Below are 17266 nucleotides of genomic sequence, written 5' to 3'. Positions count from 1 at the left end.
TATTATAATTTAAAATAACTTTTCCATTTTATTATATAAAACAGAAAAAAATTATGTAATTTTTCAGGATTCTTTAATGAATAGAAAGTTCAATAGAACAGCATTTAAAATAACTTTTCTATTTGGATATATATATATATATATATATATATATATATATTAAAATTTAATTTATTCCTCTGATAGCAAAGCTGAATTTCCAGCATCATTACTCCAGTCTTCAGTGTCACATGATTCTTCAGAAATCATCATAGTATGCTGGTTTGATGCTGAAGTAACAATTAATATTATTATCAATGTTGAAAACCATAATAAATTTTTCCAAGATAAATAGAAAGTTTAAAAGAACAGAATTAATTTGAAACAGTCTTTTGTAACATTATATACATGTCACTTTTTATCAATTTAATGCATTCTTGCTGAATACAAGTATTAATAATAATTTTAAAAAAATCTTTCTGAACCCCAAACTTACAAATGTTAGTGTATTACATACTAGAACAGTTCAATGTCATTACCATCCATGATCATTATTATTATTGTAATCAAGGAAGGGGAGCACTTCCACTGGACAGACCACAGCCACGCTGAGTTCAGCCGCTGGACCTCTGAAGCCACCAAAGGGGCCTGTGTGTATCTGGACACTGATGGTTTCTGGAAGGCAACCGAGTGTGATGAAGAGCTTTCAGGAGCAATCTGCCACATCCCACACAGTAGGGATTCAGTTCATAAATGCTAACTGCTACCTGTGCTTTTCATTATTTACTTTCATATGTTTTGCTTAAAAATTATTTTTTTTTCATAATAGATAAGACCGTCACACCTGAAGTAGATTCGTTCAAATGTCCTCACAAAAGCAATGGACAGAACTGGATCCGCTTTAAAAAGAACTGCTACACGTTACTGCTGAGGGCCTCCAGGTGGGGCAACGATGAAATCAATGAGCAGCCGATCTGCAAGTCACTTGGTATGGATGCATCATATCTGGGACCTTTAAAATACTGGACAAATTATTCTGCACAACATGTTTCTTTTACTGCTGTGTTTTCAAAGTTTCAATTCTATGGTCGAAGATGCTGTATAAAAGCCTGTGTTTAATGATTTCTAAAGGAGCATTACCAGAAGTCATATCTGAATTTCACAGTGGCCACACTGTAAAGTTTCAGGAGTGACAACCGCATTTAAATACGGGAGTGAATCCCAAAAAATGATCGTTTTGTATGTGTACAGAACAGAACTCACTCTTGAAACTGTGATAATTGACACCATGGTAACTATAGCAATGTTTTGCATGTTTGATATTTGCTATTTTTGACCAAAGTAATATTACAGCGACCAAAGACTGGTTATGTTCATCGATTTTAACTAAACCACCGTCAACAGAGCCACTGTGTTTTGATGATGTTTGTAAAGCTACTTCACAGAGCGCTCTTTAAGGGTTGCCATGTCCAGTAATTATAAACTGGTTTGTTGTTTGGTCTCAGCTTATAAACTATTTACTTTATATAGATAATAGAGTTGGAAAGTGCAGGTAATAATACTTTGGTATGTAGCTTATTTGGATTTAAGTTTATTATAGGCTTGTTCTTATTTGCTGTTTTTTGTTTTTAGCAAGATCTGGCAACAAATTGAGTCAAGACGTACCACCTTCCCCGTGATTTCTTGCACCACAACTCTGAAATGCATCATTAACAGCTAGTTGTTCAGTTTGTTTTTGTACACACTGCATAGAATTTCTGCAAACGTGGTTGTCACTACCTGCATTTTTTGAGAGTCAGCAATTTCCTCCAGTAAATTTCTGAACTGTGTGTGTACAGAACAAGATTTAGCATTAAGAGGTGAATTGACAAATGAATTTAGCTGCACATGGCCATTCATGGTAATCTTGTCTGTGTGTTTTAGCTGGGTTTGGAGAAATCCTGACTATCCGTGATGAGGAAGAGAATGATTTCATCAGACAGCAGTTGCAGCCATTCAAAAACTTGGTGATGTTTGTGTGGCTGGGAATGAACAAAAACAAGACAGGTAAGATGATCACTTCCCAAAGTTCACTCTTGTGAGTTATGTAATCTTAAACTGCCAATTAACTGCGACTAAACATTCACAATTTTACACCAAATGACAATTAATTTGGATGTTTCCAGGTTGAAGCTAATACACTACATGACTTTTAAATCTGAAAAAAAATCTATGATCTGAAAAATCTGACTCTGTGTATGTGCCCCTCATACACTACGCGATTTTCTGCGAAATCTGTAAACTCCGACTGACCAAAATCTGCAGATTGGCTTTGACTTTCGATAAGTAGCGTCAGCTTTTTAAGGTTGAAAACTGGCAAAAATTTGGGCAAAAATCATGTAGTGTATTTCAGCCTTTATGTGGAAAGATTGAGTAAGAAAGTATCAACTAGCAGTTCATTTTTGCCCTGTATGATGTGTTTGGTTTAGATGAGCAGCTGAAGTGGCTAGATGGCAGCAATGTGCAGTTCTCTAACTGGAAATCCGGTCAAAGACCAAACATCACGGAGCCCTTTATGGTTGGCCTCAACTTAAATGGAGAGTGGGAAATAATAACAAATCAACGTTTTTTCAATACCTTCAGACAGCAGAGTATCGTGGTGTGCAAGAATGAAAATGGTAAAGCAGCACCGATGAGTTTCAGTTTGTTTTTCTTTTTATATATAAATATATTTTTTACAAAAATGTTTTTATTTAGCCTTAAACTGCAAAATTAGTAATTGATATGCCTTGATAGAAGTGTGACAAGCTGTAATCCAACTAAAACTTATTTTCTATTTTTTATCATTAGTATGCATGTTGTTCTTATGACCTCATATGAATTAAAATACAACTACTTATAAAAATAAGTACTAATAAAATACTACTAATAATAAAAAGGCAAATATTTTATATAATTGATTTATTATAAAATGTATTTGTCACACTCCAGGATTATTTATAAGATAAATCATATTTGTATTTTTGTATCTTTTAGGTTATGTGCTTCTAAACAATTTTTATTTATGCTTAAACTTTTTATATGTACAGTTGTTTTAAAAAAAGCATGAGCCCTTCAATATGTCCTGGCTCAGAAAAATACAGTTGGAAAGAAAACTGTGCTTGTCAAACAAACCAGACAGATACCTTGTGACCTTTAACTGCTAAAAGAAAATGAATTAGTAAAAAAATATGAAATATTATTACAATTTAAGATAACTGTTTTCTTTTTTTAATATATATATTTTTTTAAATTCAGGATTCTTTGATTAATTTTTATAGTAATAATAAAAATACATATATGTATTTTTAATAAAAATACATATATATGTCATTATAAAATCATTATAAATGTCTTTATTGTCACTTTTCATCAATTTAATGCATTCTTGCTGAATAAAAGTATTAATTTCTTTAAATAATAAAAAAAAAACTGGTAGTGGACGTTCCTTACGTCTATATAAATATTTGTCAAAAGTGTCAATTTTATTTATAAACTTACGAAAATATCTTTTACAGTCTCCAAAGATGAATTCATGAAGGGTGTGGTTGACGTTAATACTCCGGATGGCATAAGTTACCGTCGGGTGGCCAAGAGAATGGACTGGTATCAGGCAATGCAAGAGTGTGGCAGCAACGGAGGCCATCTTGCCAGCATTCCTGACAAAACCACTAACGACAACATGGCACTGATCGCCAAAAGAGACGGCTTTTCACTGTGGATCGGCCTCTCCAAACAAGACGTACACAATTTTGTGTGATAATAGTAATAATTAACAGCAATGAATAGCAGTAAGCTCAAACTTTTGCATTATGTAATTTGTCCGGATGTTTCTCTAGGTAAGCGGATGGCCATTTGAGTGGTCAGATGGGAGTGCGGTAAAATTCACACCAGATGGATTTATCAATGACGGCCGTGATTCTGAGGAAAAGTGTGTGTTTGTGGACTCCAAGGGCACCTGGACGGCCATCAACTGTCATGTAGCCCAAGAAGGGGCCATCTGTTACAACCACATCAATGAGAGTAAGACAAGCACGCAATGACGCAACACAAACACAACTGTTGTTCTGAAAAGATCAGGCTCAAACTGGTTCTCTTCGATTTTGTTTTTTTTCAGAAACTAGTGCACATCTCTCTTCTCAGTCCAGCAGCAGTTGTCCCAAGAATGATGATCACTTTTCGTGGGTCCTGTTTAAAGATCACTGTTATGCTTTCAACATGTACAACTACTCTGTATTTACCATGGAGAGTGCCAAGAACATGTGTCAGAATCTGGGTGAGTGTACATATCCTGTATTGCTGTCTTGCAAGTTTCACCTTGGATCACATCCAATTTGCAGGTTAGATAGGAAGAAACAATACACATGCAACCAACCACAATTTGTTTTGCTTTACATGCCATTTAAGGGCATATTTGAAATCCATATTACCATGATAATAGACCAACTCGATAAAACACTCAAATACTAGCACAAAACTTACTTTCTCCACTAGTCTGTCATTTTCTGTGCGGTAAGCATCAGATGGTGAGTGATGCAAATTTAGTGGCATTTAACATAGTTACTGTGTTTCTCAAATCCAAACCCGACATAATCACTAAAAACTGTGTAAACCATCCAAAAACAACTTGAAAGTGTCTAACAACATCTTGTATTTCTCCTGTGTAACTGGCAGATTCATCCTCCAAGCTGTTAACCATCAAGAATAAAGAGGAGAATGATTTTGTCTCTGACTACGTGAATAAGAACCCTTCCATCACAAGCCGAGTGTGGCTGGCGCTCAACGTTAGCGCCAAAGGTGAAATAATGATTGAATTTGCCTTCAATCACACTATTTCCTTTTTTCAGTTGAAGTTGAAGAGTTGTGTAATGTATGGCAACATGGATCTTTAAATTACACAGAGTAAAAATGGAAATGTTTACAAATGAGAAGAGACTTTGTGGACTTATTTCAGTTGTGTAAATCTTTGTAAATCTCTGCAAAAGGTAAGCCCACAGGTTGGCATGACGGCAGCGAACTGGACTTCTCTAGCTGGGATGCAAAATCAAGGCCAGAGTTATCACAGGAGACGTCGCAGGTCTGCGCAGTCATGGTGTCCAGCAGCGGCACCTGGACTTACACGAGCTGTTCGAATAGCCGCAGCCGAATTGTCTGCAAAGCACCTGCCCGTGAGTCCCCGACATTTCTCACCTTGAACATCTTTAATTATAATACATCTAATTGATAATAATATGAAATAAATACAAAATATAATACTATATATATATATATATATATATATACATACATACAGTGCTTAACAAATGTAAGGTTTGTGCCACAGCTGCCCTAAACTAAAAGTATTGGTGAATACCAAAATAATTTTTTATGTTTCTGTAATGGTTAATCCACCAGTATGTGTAAGCTCTTTAGGGCCCTATTTTAACGATCTAAGCGCAAGGTCTAAAGTGCATGGTGCAATTGCGCTTAGTCTAAGGGTTGTCCCTATTCTCTTAATCAGTAATGGGTGTGTTTTGGGCGTAATGTGCCATAAACCAATCAGAGTCTCATCTCCCATTCCCTTTAAAAGCCAGTTGCACTTGTGCCATGGCGGATTCACTATTTACATGATGGAATTTGCAAGCGGAAAAACGGAGCGCTTCTCTAGTGAGGGAACGTATCTGCTCGTGCGCGTAATTCTGATATATACAAAGACTATCCATTATGACATGTAGGCATTTTTATATTTATGTACACAATAATAATCTTTACATTTTTAATTTTTAAAATTATTTGTGTGTTGCTGTCCATCCCTGTGTGTGTAATAAGCAAAGTGTACGCGCGTTGTGCAACCTCCTATAGGCGCATATTACTAACGCGCTCTTTAAATAAGAAAAAAAATATATTGCGGCAGACTTTAGACCAGGTTTTGTTGGTCAAAGGTAGGGATGTAACGATTAACCGCGAGCCGGTTGAAAATCGATTCAAATATGTGACGATTCAAATCGGTTGAGATGCTAAACAAATCGCGATTCAATTAGGGGTAGGAGTTTATATGAATGTCTGAGGGGAACTTACTGTCTTTAGAAAAGTTTAGATGGTATTTTTTATTTTCATCTTGCATCTGTATAACGCATATTAAAGTTCATAAGTGCAGCGCTGCTTTGTTTACAGCCGAAACCAAGGAAATGCTTTAAGCGCCACCTGCTGGCAGAGAATGAATCTGCGTCTCGTTCAGCTCGTCTGCTGTTTCGGTTTCATGCAGATATTTTTATGCATAGTTTCACAAAACTGAAGTCAGACCATTCTGTTTTTGCTTCAAATTTCGAAATTATACATTCTAATTTAGATTAAAAACTGCTCATGTTGCATGTATGCAGCATCTTTGTTTGGATCATGATTAAAATGCAGTGGTTGCCTCTAATTTTAAAAGGAAAGAGCACAGACAAAGTCTTAGTTTCTTTATATGAAGAGATTTATTTTATTTGTGTTACTTATTTATTTAATTTGGGGCTTGTTTTAAAATTTTAATTTAGTTTTGTTATTTACATTTACATTATATTTAAATTTTGTTATTTAGCAGACGCTTTTATGCAAAGCAACTAACAAATGAGGACAATAGAAGCAATCAAAACCAACAAAAGAGCAATAATATGCAAGTGCTATATTAGTATATTATTATAGTGTTATATTTCAATTTCACAAAGAAACGTGCAGCATTTTGTCCAAGCAATAATAAAAGGACACATTCAATTTATAACTTGTCTTAAATCTCATTTTGTAAAAAAAAAAAATCGTGAATCGAATCGTGAAATCAAAAACGTGAATCAAATCGAATCGTGAGTTGAGTGAATCGTTACATCCCTAGTCAAAGGTGTAGTCTATTTCAGTTGCCTCAAAATAGCAATGCGCCAGCATTGAGCCTGAACACCTCATTTTCAGAGGGCGCAAATGCATTTGCTATTTAAACAACGTGGTGCAGGACATGAAAATGATAACTGCGTTGGGCTGAAACTAGCAAAAAACATGTGCGTCACGCCTGGCGCAGCATTGCGCCTGGTGTATGATAGGGCCCTTAGTCACAGTAGTGTTTATTGTTGTTATAAATATAATTATTGTTATTAATGAATTTTCAAATTTATTGTTTTACAAGAAAGGCAGAAAAAAATAGTAGTTTGTTTATTTATTTATTTATTATTCAGATGCCCAATTACAGTCAATAACAATAGAGACTGTGGAAAAGTAGACTACATAAAATCAAAGCCAGCAAAAATACAAGCTGTTATCAAGCCTAAAAGAGGCCATACAAAATATTTTTTTGTTTTTTACTGTGTGAATAAACACAATTTAGTTGTTTCTGTTTGTTAGTTGCCTAATAAATGACAATAGAATTTTAGTTTTAAACAAGTTTTTGACAGATTCCTAAAATATTTGTTTTCTCTTTATTATGACAGGTGGTCTAATAAATTTCTTAAGCACATACAGTGACTAACAAATGTATTACTGTATTTATTGACTGTTATCGGAAATCCGAATTTAAAAAAATAATAAAGTGCTTTACTATTTTTCTGCATTTCATGTAAAACAGTAAATAAAAAAATTCATGGATAACAACAATAATTATATTTTAGCATTAGAAACACTACTGTGACTAAGAGCTTACACATACTGGTGGATTACCATTACAGAAACCTAAAAATGATTTTGGTAATAACCGATTAACCGATTATTAAATTAAGCTTTAGCGTTAGTTCTGGCAGGTCACGTGAGTCAAGCTTGCATCAGCTGATTCTCAGCTGATCACATCTACCTATAGGAATACGACACCTATCGCGGCATTCCTATATAAGCTGTATTCAGCAGCTTTTCAGCTTGCTTCGGAGCAAATTACCCTCCTCCATCCCCAGCTCCACCTTTTGCCACAGTCAGGACTTAGCTTTCTGATATTCCTTGCTAATCAGACTCCTTTATCTTGAATAAAGTGTTACACTTAAATATCATTGAGTACATTAATGATATCTGCCTTGTTCTGTTCTGTTAACCCTGGGGGGGGTATTATTGCTGCTCTCCCTGCTCATTCATGACAGGCTGCATGGATGGGCAGGGAGGTTTTTTGCCCAGAACAGAACCATACCGCCAAACCAAACTTTATGCTAAGTATCTATCATTTTGACGATAGTGGTCCTGACAGAACCGAGTTTAGGGCAGCTGTGGCACAAACCTTATATTGGGTGGTGGTGGTCTAATAAATTTGTTAAGCACTGTATATAAAATAATTATTTATAATATATAATATTTTAGATTTTGTGTGTGTGTGTGTAATATTTTATTATTAATATAATTTATAAATAAACAATATTGGAAATGAACAAAAAGATGTATGATTTTGCAAATGTAACATTATGGCATAAAATGTTGCATATTGCATGTGCAGATCCAGGTAGCCCCGTGGCTTTGGTCTTCTTCATCATTGTCTTCATCTGCATCGTCGTGACTGTCTCCTTCATCTTGTACCAGAAAAACAAGCATCGCTTCCATTCGACAGTACGTTACCAGCGCAACTTTGATGACGCAGACAGTGCGAGTATGATCAATGATGCAGAATAACAGCTCTGCTGAATGAAGTCAAATGAAACGGTAGCCATAATGTGCCTTTTACTCTGAACACTCCTCTATGCCATCAACAGAAACACCTGCTTCAGTGGTTCAAACTAAGGGTATTTATTGTTTTTCACCCCGGACATCTTGACCGTTTGTGTAAAATTAAATAGGAGTGATATTATTTGAAGGCTTTTAATGTTTAAATTAAAATGTCTTAAATGTCTGTGTATATTTTAATGGGAGGACTGTAGGTACTTACCGTACTACAAAAATTTGACTGTGTTACTTTGGCTTCTCTTGATATTATGTTATCGGATCAGGGTTTTTCACTCCTCTTGAGCAGCACTGAATATTAACCTACGCATAGAGCTGGGAAGGTTTTAAGAATGTATGTGAAGCGTGAAGCATCCCAAAACTGTGTTATTTCATTTTAAATAATTTATTTTGGTGGTTTTTTCCTTTTCTTTTTTTTTTTCCTAATTTGATTTCTGAATGCCGCTCTTTGAAATTTTAATAGATTTATTATAGAACATTCCTTTCAAAGTTGCCGAAATGGTGCTTTTCCACAGTGTTTTATTTTCCTGTTTATGTATCATGTACTTCTCCTGGCATTATGGCATTGTTTGCCTTCATTACAGTAATATCCAACAGCTTACGGTAACATGGTAAACACAGTGCACTGAGTGCTGTATAAGATGTTAATGATAAAATGATAGTGGGCACAGTCAGAGATGATATCTGTGCACTCATATGCTTAATTCGCTCAAACTACTGAGATCTGATGCACTTTAATTAGCTGTTTGAATCTAGGCACAAATTACACCATTTTAGTTAAGGATTTAGTACATGCTTTGTAAATATTTTATTATATTTTTTTCTTGTTGCTGTTGATTGTTTGTTTTTATTTTTTTCAATCTACACCAAAGATGCTTTGGGATTTGAAGGTAATATATTGCAAACCCAAAAATGTTCACTAAAGACAATGCTGCTTTTGAAAAAAAAAATTTTTTTTCAGAATCTTTTGTTTTCCTTGTCTTTGATTTGATTACATATCAGCTTTCCTCTGTTTTGACAACAGCAGATGCTCAATAAAACAATGCATGTCTTCTAATACTATATGTCCTTGTTATATGTTGATGAATATTAATAGACATGTTTTTGGTATCCAGGCAGGCAAAAAGCATTATTTAATGCCCCAAAAAATGCTAGTTAGCCATTCCTTTCCAATACTAAACATCCATGTGTTGTTTTGTTATTGACATAAAAGTCTTACCAAGTGGAAATATACCTAGTGCTGTTGCTAATACTGTGCATATTTTATTTTATTTTATTTTAATAATTTATTAAATTTGACACATTAAATATCCCATTTATGCATTTTTTTTAAATTATGAAATTCATTTATCCATGGAATTTTTCAAAAATATATATACATTTTTGTCACCTGATTTTTCCTGTTCTTGCTCTACATCTGCAGGGCCTGGCTTGACAGACAGTATTGATTAGTTAATGGCATACAGCAGTACTGTAACTACAGGGTGTCAATTACAGTCTCTCTCTCTCTCTCTCTCTGTTTTATCTCCTGTTAAAAATAGATGTTGGCAACTGTAGGTCAGGGGAGGGAGAGTAGATTAAACCCCTAAAAAGGGCTCCTAAGATGCCGACTTCAGCATCCTTTTGGAAGTCGCTTTTACTTGAATGAAAAAAATACTTGTCTTAACATCAACCCAAGGCTTTTTAAAATATTTACAAACTGAGGCATCTTTCAAAATTGTGCAGAGGGCAAAAAGAGCACCGAAGCTCAAAGTTGTCATCGTTGTAGAAAATGTGTTTCTCTCTTTTGGAAGTTAGTGAGAACTTATACAAGGCTACGAATTCCCAGTGCTGGTCCCTCTGAGGTTGAGGTTCCAGGTAAAATCCTATTTTACTCTATTTGTATGTCTCAAGAGTCATGAAATAAATGAAAAAGAAATAAATGAACATTTGCCCCCTGTTAAACTAAATCTGTTGTCTTTTCCTCTTTCAGTCGGTAAAATGGTCTGAAAATTGAGGTAAATGCTATATATAGTCTTAAGAGTGTCCTTACATGGGGTGGCTGAGTGAAGGCATTCCCTAAGTGACTGCATTATTTTTGTTCCATCAGCAGGAGCTTTCCAACTGCTCTCAGGCTGCTCTTCCAACACTTGAAGCTCTTCTTTTCTCTTGGGGTAAGTGCAGCTTTATTTTATTAATCTGTTAACAGATATGTATTGGGACACGTATGCTTCCCAAATGATCATATTGGGTGCATTTCACATATGTGACCCTGGACCACAAAACCAGTGATAAGGGTCAATTTTTCGAAATTGAGATTTATACATCATCTGAAAGCTGAACAAATAAACTTTCCATTGATGTATGGTTTGTTAGGATAGGACAATATTTGGCCGAGCTACAACTCTTTGAAATTCTGGAATCTGAGGGTGCAAAAAAATCTAAATATTGAGAAAATCGCCTTTAAAGTTGTCCAAATTAAGTTCTTAGCAATGCATATTACTAATCAAAAATTCAGTTTTAATGTATTTACAGTAGGAAATTTACAAAATATCTTCATGGAACATGATCTTTACTTAATATCCCAAGGATTTTTGGCATAAAAGAAAAATCTATAATTTTGACCCATACAGTGTATTTTTTTGGCTATCGCAACAAATATACCCCAGCGACTTAAGACTGCTTTTGTGGTCCAGGGTCACATATACGATTTCAATTGAATATTGTCATAAGATATTATTGAACATTAAAAGACTCTGGTGCCTAGAGCTGAAGTGATTCTGGACTTTAGGTAATTAAAAAAGGTTGTGTTAACTTTTGGCTTTTGATGTTTTAGTTCCAAAAATCAGTTTTCTAATGGGTTGTGTTCTACTTTTAAGTACTTTTCAGAGTTCGTTTAATGCTGAACTGCACAAATTTTGTTTGTTTGTTAGTTTCTACATGAGACCTTATTGTCACAGCAGCCTGTCACATTAGGTGTGGGTCAAAGGTCAAATCTAAGGGATTTTGCTCAGATTCTTTTGCTCCCACTCGGATTTTTGTAGCACTGAGATGTTTGTGTCCATAAGTTGTGCCAGTTATTGTGAGGTCAGCTTTTCACTTTCTGCCTGTAATGCGATGCACTTGAGCTCATGGAGCTGCTGATGGGCTGGAATGTGAGGAGAGGCAGTTTTGGTGCTAGTTTAAAAAAAAGTAAAAATGTACTCTTAAAAACATAGAGCAGTAGTTATATTGATTTTTTTTGGGCAGGCAATATTCAGTTTTGGTCTTTATCTAGGAGTGTATGTATGTTTATAAGCTGATTTATTGTATTATGTAGGTCATTTGAACTATCAAACCATTTTATACGTATTTGTGTATTACATTATGCTAACCAATAGTAACACTAGATGTGCCATATTCATAACTAACATTCTTAGTTGTATATTTTGTCCCGTATAAACCATTTTAGAGGTGATTTAGATTGCACAATGATTATTGGTGTGGTCAAAAGGTCTTTTTCAGAGTGTTCCCGACATGCCTGCGAGAGGCGTTACACTTTATCGGCAGGAGCAAACGCAACATCAAAGCTCAAAACATGTTGTCCAACACTCAAGGTATGGGATGTGGTTATGGCCGAGCATATGGATAGCCTTGGCGTGAGTTTGGCTCAGAGGCTTCAGCGGGCCAGAAGATCTGTCCCTAAACGCACAGCAGCGATCGCTTACACTAATACTAAGTGACTTGATGGGAGACTCAGACTTTAAGATGTGTAAGCAAAGCTAGTGTGCGCTGTAAACAGACTCCGCATTATGTCATACATCAGTAGTGAGGAAGGAGAAAAGATTGCTTTGCATACAGTAGGAAAATATGAAGCATGGCGCATGGAAGCTTTTCGGCTGTCAAGAAAGAAAGTGGTTTGTATTGACATTTTGGGTGAAGAGTCAGATTTGCTTCAATGCTGGGTCTGTTGCGTTTAGGTTAACAAGCATGAATAAATCCGCTTTTACCAAACCTTACTATACATTACAGAACTGATTCTGTTGCTCTAATTAACTTGGCCCTCAAAAATCAATGTTAGAGATTTTGCAGTAAACAGGAGAATCCGGATCCAGACAGTACTTAGAAGTATTAAAAAAAATGATTCATGGCCATTTATTCACCGTTCAAAATTTCTTTAGTGTTGAAGACACAATCAAAGCCATTGGTCATTTTATTTTCAGGTTTTCTAAAAGCTTTGCTGGCGCTGTTGACTGAAACATGCTGCATCTACATTTATGGATTTAGCAGACGTTTTTATCCAAAAAGCTAAACTTAGGAGTGAATTTTTTATTTTATTTTTTGGACCCACTTGGGTAAGTATGGAAGCCCGTTTCCGCCACTGAATAAAAAATAAAAAAGGTAATTGCGACTTTTTATCTTTTCTTTTTTTCTCATAATTGCGTGATACAAACTCGCAGTTCTGACTTTTTCTCTCATAATTGCGTGATACAAAACTCACAATTCTGACTTTTTCTCTCATAATTGCGTGATATAAACTCGCAATTGCGAGACATAAAGTCGCAATTCTGAGAAATAAAGTCAGAACTGCGAGATATAAACTCGCAATTCTGACGTTTTTCTTGCAATTGCGAGTTTATATCACGCAGTTCTGACTTTATAACACAAACTCGCAATTCTGACTTTATATCTCGCAATTCTGACTTTATAACTCGCAATTGTGAGTTTATATCTCACAATTCTGACTCTATAACTCGCAATTCTGACTTTATATCTCGCAATTCTGTGAAAAGTCAGAATTGTGAGATAAAAAGTCGCAATAACCTTTTTTTATTTTTTATTCAGTGGCAGAAACAGCCTTCCATAGGTAAGGCATCTTGATATGAAATTTCATAATTAATTGCGTCTTTTAAATATGGTTAAAGTGTACTGCTAAATGTACCGACAAGCATTCATGGTAAACTAAATTATACTTTAATGTCATTTCTATTGAAATTAGTATTTAAATATATTTCTAATTACACATTTTATTTGCAATTTAGTAAATTTATATTTACATTCACAAATGTAATATCAAATGACACACTACAGTTAAAATTATAATCGAGTGCTATTAAAGCAAAAAAGATTAATGTACTTTAAAGTTAAGCTTGTAATTTGACATTATTACAAGGTGTACTTTTTAAAAAATCATAAATGTGTACTTGCTTTAAGTACACTTAAGTGGCTTTTAATTTCATTTATATTATATTATCTGTATATTATACAAGGGTTAATTTGGTACAAAACTGAATTTAATTTGTAGAATTAAGAAATGTAAACAGAATTAACACTATTTAATAAATATACTGTATACTACTACAATAAATGCAATTCATCCTTCTGTAGGTAAAATTCTGACTTTCACACGTGTGAAATGTAGCAGACTGCTCACACCTGCCGTCACACGATAGAAACATGACTCAAATGCTGTTCTGATCTGTATGGCAGGAAATCAAGCTCTCAGGTAGTGAAGAAGGAGCAGGTCCAGGCCACGAAGGCTATGGCAGAACAAGCCTACACAGTGCCAACCTTCAGGGAGAGGTGAGATTTTATTGGCTCCTGCATCTATTACAGTTCAGAAGGCTAATTAAAGACAGTGTAAGAAAAAACCTGAAGCCCACTTCCATATTTACAGATGACACAAATGATAGTGTTACTGTACTCCTGAGACTAATCCTTTGCATTTTGACATGTACATTTAAATTTTTTGTATGCTCAGGGCTCCTGAAGGCATGCAAGAGTATCAGAGAATGGCGGCTCACTTTGGAAGAGATTTGGTTCAGCTGCAGCACGAGCTGCACAGGATGAAAGTGGCCACAAAGGAGCAAGTAGACAATATTGAGATTACTAGGGAGGTAAACATTATCTTAAACATCTCTCCAAAATACCTTTAAAGGGATAGTTCACCCAAAAATGAAAATTCTGTCATCATTTACTCACGCTCATGTTGACTCGCTTTCTTCTGTGGAACACAAAAGAAGATATTTTTAACAACGTTTAACAATGAAAGTCAAAAGCAGAGCGTTTAACTTGGACTCTTTACTCGGTCTTTCCTGTATTATAACAGGTGAAGGGAATGATGCCTTTGAGGAAGGATTATTCTGCTGAGGTTCCCAAAGCACCGAACTTCCTGGTCAGTCTGAGATCTCACACCATGTGGGAAAAGACTCCCGTCAAGCTGTTCTGCACTGTGTCCGGCAAACCCAACCCTATTGTCAAATGGTTTGGATTCAATTTTATATTCAAACCCTTCATATAATCTGCTTTTGGTAATGATTTAATGCATTGACTTAAACTTCAGCAACATAATCTGTAATATCATTTGAATATTCTTAACAAAAAGCAATGGGATCTTCAGACTTGAGGAGAAGAAATTTGGCTGTAAATTGTTTGTAAAACCATGCTCTAATGAACTGTCACGTGTATTTATTCTGCTCATGCTTTATTAATAATGTGTGTTCTATGTTTCTTTCTCACTATTTTGGTTCAAATTAAGCAAAACTGAACTGTATTTCTCTGTATTGGCAGGTATAGGAATAATGTTGCCATTGAACCCTTGAGCGCTCCTGGAAAGTACAAAATTGAGAACAAGTATGGGGTTCACAGTCTGATTATTAGCAGGTATGACCGCATACACCCTCAGTTTACAGTTAGGCCTCTAATAGTTTCCTTAAAAGAACTAAAACTAAAAAGAAACTCAATTTTCATAAGGGTTTTTTGAGTTGCATTTTATGTTATTTAGTTTGTATTGTATTATTTTAGTGGTATTTTATTGCATTTATTTCAGGTGTGATGGTGTTTTGTCAATCACAGCTGACAAGGTTGACTCTCCGCAAATACCTGAAATAAATGTACCATAAATTTAACAAGATATTTTTAAGAGTGTGAATGGTGTCCACAGCTGTTTCAAGGCCACATTGTCAGTGACTAAATATTTAAATTTCATTCACATGGATTAATGTAGCTTACAAACCATGACTACTTTTATGGTCCTTTTTGTTGATTTTTAAAGACTGTTTGGAAGAGTGCAACTCACCATTTTCCATCTGTAATGGCCTGCGAAAGTGAACGAAGTACTTGTGAGAGCTACACTTTCCAATTTAGTCCCAGTGAGGTTCATCTTGAAGAAGTCTCAGCTGTTGGTTCTGCTCAACTTAGCCATGCGTCATTTGATCCTGGAACGCCTGACGCGCGTGAAGACTCAAAGCCGCCATTACAGTAGCACCTCTCAGAGATCACAGGCCATCGCAGTGACACTCATTCATTCTCAGAAAATCTTGTTACATATTTTACTACTCTCAGAGAGAAATTAAATAACACAAATACATACGAAAATTGGTGTATTGCTTAGGACAATCATGTCTTATGCATTGCAAAGGAAAAGGAGTGGCTCTTTAAATAGTCCTCAGGGACTGAAGGTCACATTTCGGTGCTCTATTCTCACTCCTTCAAGGACAGCACAGCATGTCTGAGACCAACACACTGCTGTCGTGTGAGATCAAGTTCTGGATGCAAAGTCTCTCTCCACTCATACCAAATGGTTCTTGAAAGAGGTGTGAGGAACATGTTTCCACCCTGTTAACTAGCCATAAGATTTTCTTCTTTCCCATTTTAATATGCACAGACAATTGTAAGATAATTTAGCCAAAAAGTGTAAAAACTGTGACCCTGTATTGTTTTCAAAATATTACTGTTTCTTTGAACATTCCAACCAGCCCCGCATATGAGCTATCAGATTGTGTCACCAATGAAATCACACACTTCACCTTTATTTTGTAAAGTGATTTGATATATAATTTAATCTCTAATGCTAATTGTGAGTATCTTTGTTCATGACATTGCTCATTCAGTTGCTAGTTAGTACACCCCAAAAACGAAAATTAAAATCATTTATACATCCTCATGTTGATGTTTTTTCAGCCATAACAATGGAAGTCAATGGTCACCAAAATGGTTTGGTTGCCAACATTCTTCAAAATATCATTCTTCAAAATATCACAATTTCCTTTTGTGTTTCATGGAAGAAAGAAACGATGACAATTTTAATTTTGTTAAAATTCAAATTTTTGGGTGAACTAATCTGAAATCTAGTGAGTATGTCCCATATGGCCAATATAATCTATAATATACAGTATCTTTTGAAATGCACTGAAGATAATTCTTTATATTTCTGGTTAGAACACTCATTTTAAAGGGTTAGTTCACCCAAAAATGAAAATTAGGCTGCGTTTTACTCACCCCCGAGGCATCCTAGGTGTATATGACTTTCTTCTTTCAGACGAATCCAGTCGGAGTTATATTAAAAATGGTCTTTGATCTTTCAGGCTCTATGATTGCAGTCAGCGGGTGTTGCATTGCTTTAGTCCAAAAGAAGTTAAATAAAAAGCGCCGATGCATTAAAAAAAAGTGTCTCACATGGCTCTGGATGGTGAACAAAGGCCTCCTGTAGCGAATCGATGCGTTTTTGTAATAAAAATATCCATATTCAAAACGTAATAATCACTTGAATCTAGCCTGAGCTCACTGTTGTAAATGGAAGCAGTTCTGGGCGAATGATGTATGAGGTCAGCTTTGCGCATGCACCGCTCAGAAGTGACGCACGCGGAAGTGCAGCGGAGAGATCAAAACAAAACAA

General features: G+C 35.3%; 1 protein-coding gene and 1 pseudogene across 2 annotated transcripts in view; both read left to right on the top strand.

The window, feature by feature from the left end:
• The window catches only part of LOC107563496 (lymphocyte antigen 75-like), a 31182-nt gene extending 21600 nt beyond the window's left edge, over positions 1-9582 (top strand). For both annotated transcript variants that reach the window (XM_016248398.1, XM_016248390.1), the window contains exons 27-36: positions 551-713; positions 809-967; positions 1903-2025; positions 2448-2636; positions 3516-3739; positions 3837-4020; positions 4115-4273; positions 4672-4794; positions 4983-5165; positions 8411-9582. In XM_016248398.1, the coding sequence (XP_016103884.1) occupies positions 551-713; positions 809-967; positions 1903-2025; positions 2448-2636; positions 3516-3739; positions 3837-4020; positions 4115-4273; positions 4672-4794; positions 4983-5165; positions 8411-8583 (1680 nt within the window). In that variant the 3' untranslated portion in view covers positions 8584-9582. The remainder of the gene's footprint in view (positions 1-550; positions 714-808; positions 968-1902; positions 2026-2447; positions 2637-3515; positions 3740-3836; positions 4021-4114; positions 4274-4671; positions 4795-4982; positions 5166-8410) is intronic.
• A 507-nt stretch (positions 9583-10089) lies between these two features.
• LOC107564846 (myomesin-2-like) overlaps positions 10090-17266 on the top strand; it is a 29810-nt pseudogene continuing 22633 nt past the window's right edge.

Source organism: Sinocyclocheilus grahami, unplaced genomic scaffold (assembly GCF_001515645.1).
Source record: "Sinocyclocheilus grahami isolate Dianchi unplaced genomic scaffold, SAMN03320097.WGS_v1.1 scaffold25.1, whole genome shotgun sequence".
NCBI lineage: Eukaryota > Metazoa > Chordata > Actinopteri > Cypriniformes > Cyprinidae > Sinocyclocheilus > Sinocyclocheilus grahami.
The sequence above is the reverse complement of the archived record's forward strand: the minus strand, read 5'-3'. Positions and strand labels throughout refer to the sequence as shown.